Raw genomic sequence first — 1,973 nt, 5'->3', positions numbered from 1 at the left:
TGCTGTATTTTTTACGAGCCCAGGGGTCGTTTCCCCGGCTACCCCCCCCCCCCCAGCGGTCCTGCTTATATATATATATATACGTATATATATATATATATATATATATATATATATATATATATATATATGTATATATATATATTTAATATGTGTGTGTGCGTGTATAAATAAATATATATGTATATACATATACATATATACAAATACATACATATACACTGATATATACATATATATATATATATATATATATATATATCCACCAACGCGACTGACTGTCACTCGAATTAGATAAGTTTGAAGCCAATGAAACTTCAGAACGTCCGCGGGAAGCGTTCCGGGGACCACGCACGTCGCCCTCAAAGCAAGGGAGAGCCTCAAACTTATCTCTAATCCGAGTGATGGTTAGCCGCGTTGGTAGATCGGTTTGAAACTCCCTCCTAAACTGTCTTTACATTTCAACCGCGTTTTCACGCTTCCACTGGCATTTTTGAATGAATTTCCTTTGTTCAGATTTTAGTCTGGCTGCCATTATTAATGCCAATGGGTTAAATCTGGAGAGAAAAAAAAACATTAATTGAGTTATCTGCTGCTAAAATCTGTATACATTTTATATATATATATATATATATATATATATATATATATATATATATATATATATGTATATAAACACCTACTTTACAATTCTTTAGTGTGTACATCCTGTATATATAATCATGCATACATGCAAGCATATACATAAACATTTACATTGTTACCGCATAAACTTCCTGCCTTCTCTCTCACATCCTCCCATCTCCTCCTCCACCTCACTCTTCTTCTCTCCCGCAGCGCCTCTCCACCGGCCTGGGACCCTCCGACGACTGGGGACCGGGCCTGGAGAGGTTCAGAACCCTGTGGGCGGAGTATTGCTCCCGGAATCCGCTCCGTCACCGCCTCCTCCACCCTGGGCCGCCGGTGGATCAGTGTTACCAACTGAAGCACGTGGATAATGCAGAACCTTGCGAACGACTTATAAACGAAGGGACTGAGCAGTTGCCGTTCACGCCGGAGGAGGTTAAGATTTGTCAAGTGTAGGGCTTGATTTTTCCCTTTTTTTTCTTATCTAGAGGGGGAAAAAGAGAGAAAAGTAATGGAGGTAGTCTGAAGAAAAGGAGTAAGGTTGTGTCCATTTTCATCCACGGTTGTGTTATAATTTTTCCTCGATTTTATAGATGTTACATTTTTTTCTTTGGGTTATGAGAGCCTGGCGTTCCCAGCTGTTGACGAGGGGCGTGGGCGTGCATGAGCGAAGACCTTAGCAAACGCAGGATTTCGAGAACACATTTTCATCTGTCTGAGGGAGTGCTTAGTACGAACACACATATTTAAAGGAAAACAACATTCAAATCATTATTGTGAAAAAAATAAACAATATATAAAAAAAATAATCACACGACCGTGTCAAAAAAAAGAAAAAATAATAACAATGATAATAAAATAAATGCACCAAAGATAATTGAAAAAAAAACATTATCATCAAAATCTTAGTTCCACGCTTGGATGCACACGCACACACTCCTCCCTCTTAAAGAAACAGCAACAATTGCACACATCACAGATACATTGCAGGGTTTCAGCTTATTACAGCTATTATCAGGATGCCCAGTAATGTTACATGATAATTCTGTCTGTTGAAATCTGTTATTGTTTGTGCTATCTGAGGACAAAGCTACCAAAGCTTTGTGTAGTTAAACTGCTTTGATATCAATATATATTACTCACAGACACGCACACAGAAAGACACACACTCGCATATATATATATATATATATATATATATATATATATATATATATATATATATATATATATATATATATATATATATATATATATATATAAAGCACTTGATAAATGTTATTGTTACCTATGTGTATACATGAAGAAATATAAAGTACAATAAATTACTTAATGTTACATACATT

General features: G+C 36.0%; 1 protein-coding gene across 1 annotated transcript in view; it reads left to right on the top strand.

Moving 5' to 3' along the window:
* The window catches only part of LOC138859774 (sodium- and chloride-dependent glycine transporter 2-like), a 7,873-nt gene extending 6,505 nt beyond the window's left edge, over positions 1-1,368 (top strand). The window contains exon 5 of the mRNA XM_070115910.1: positions 838-1,368. Within this exon, the coding sequence (XP_069972011.1) occupies positions 838-1,083 (246 nt within the window). The 3' untranslated portion in view covers positions 1,084-1,368. The remainder of the gene's footprint in view (positions 1-837) is intronic.
* Positions 1,369-1,973: the final 605 nt, after the last annotated feature.

This window comes from Penaeus vannamei, chromosome 38 (genome assembly GCF_042767895.1).
Source record: "Penaeus vannamei isolate JL-2024 chromosome 38, ASM4276789v1, whole genome shotgun sequence".
NCBI lineage: Eukaryota > Metazoa > Arthropoda > Malacostraca > Decapoda > Penaeidae > Penaeus > Penaeus vannamei.
Note: the sequence above shows the minus strand (reverse complement) of the source record. Positions and strands in the feature narration are given on the sequence as shown.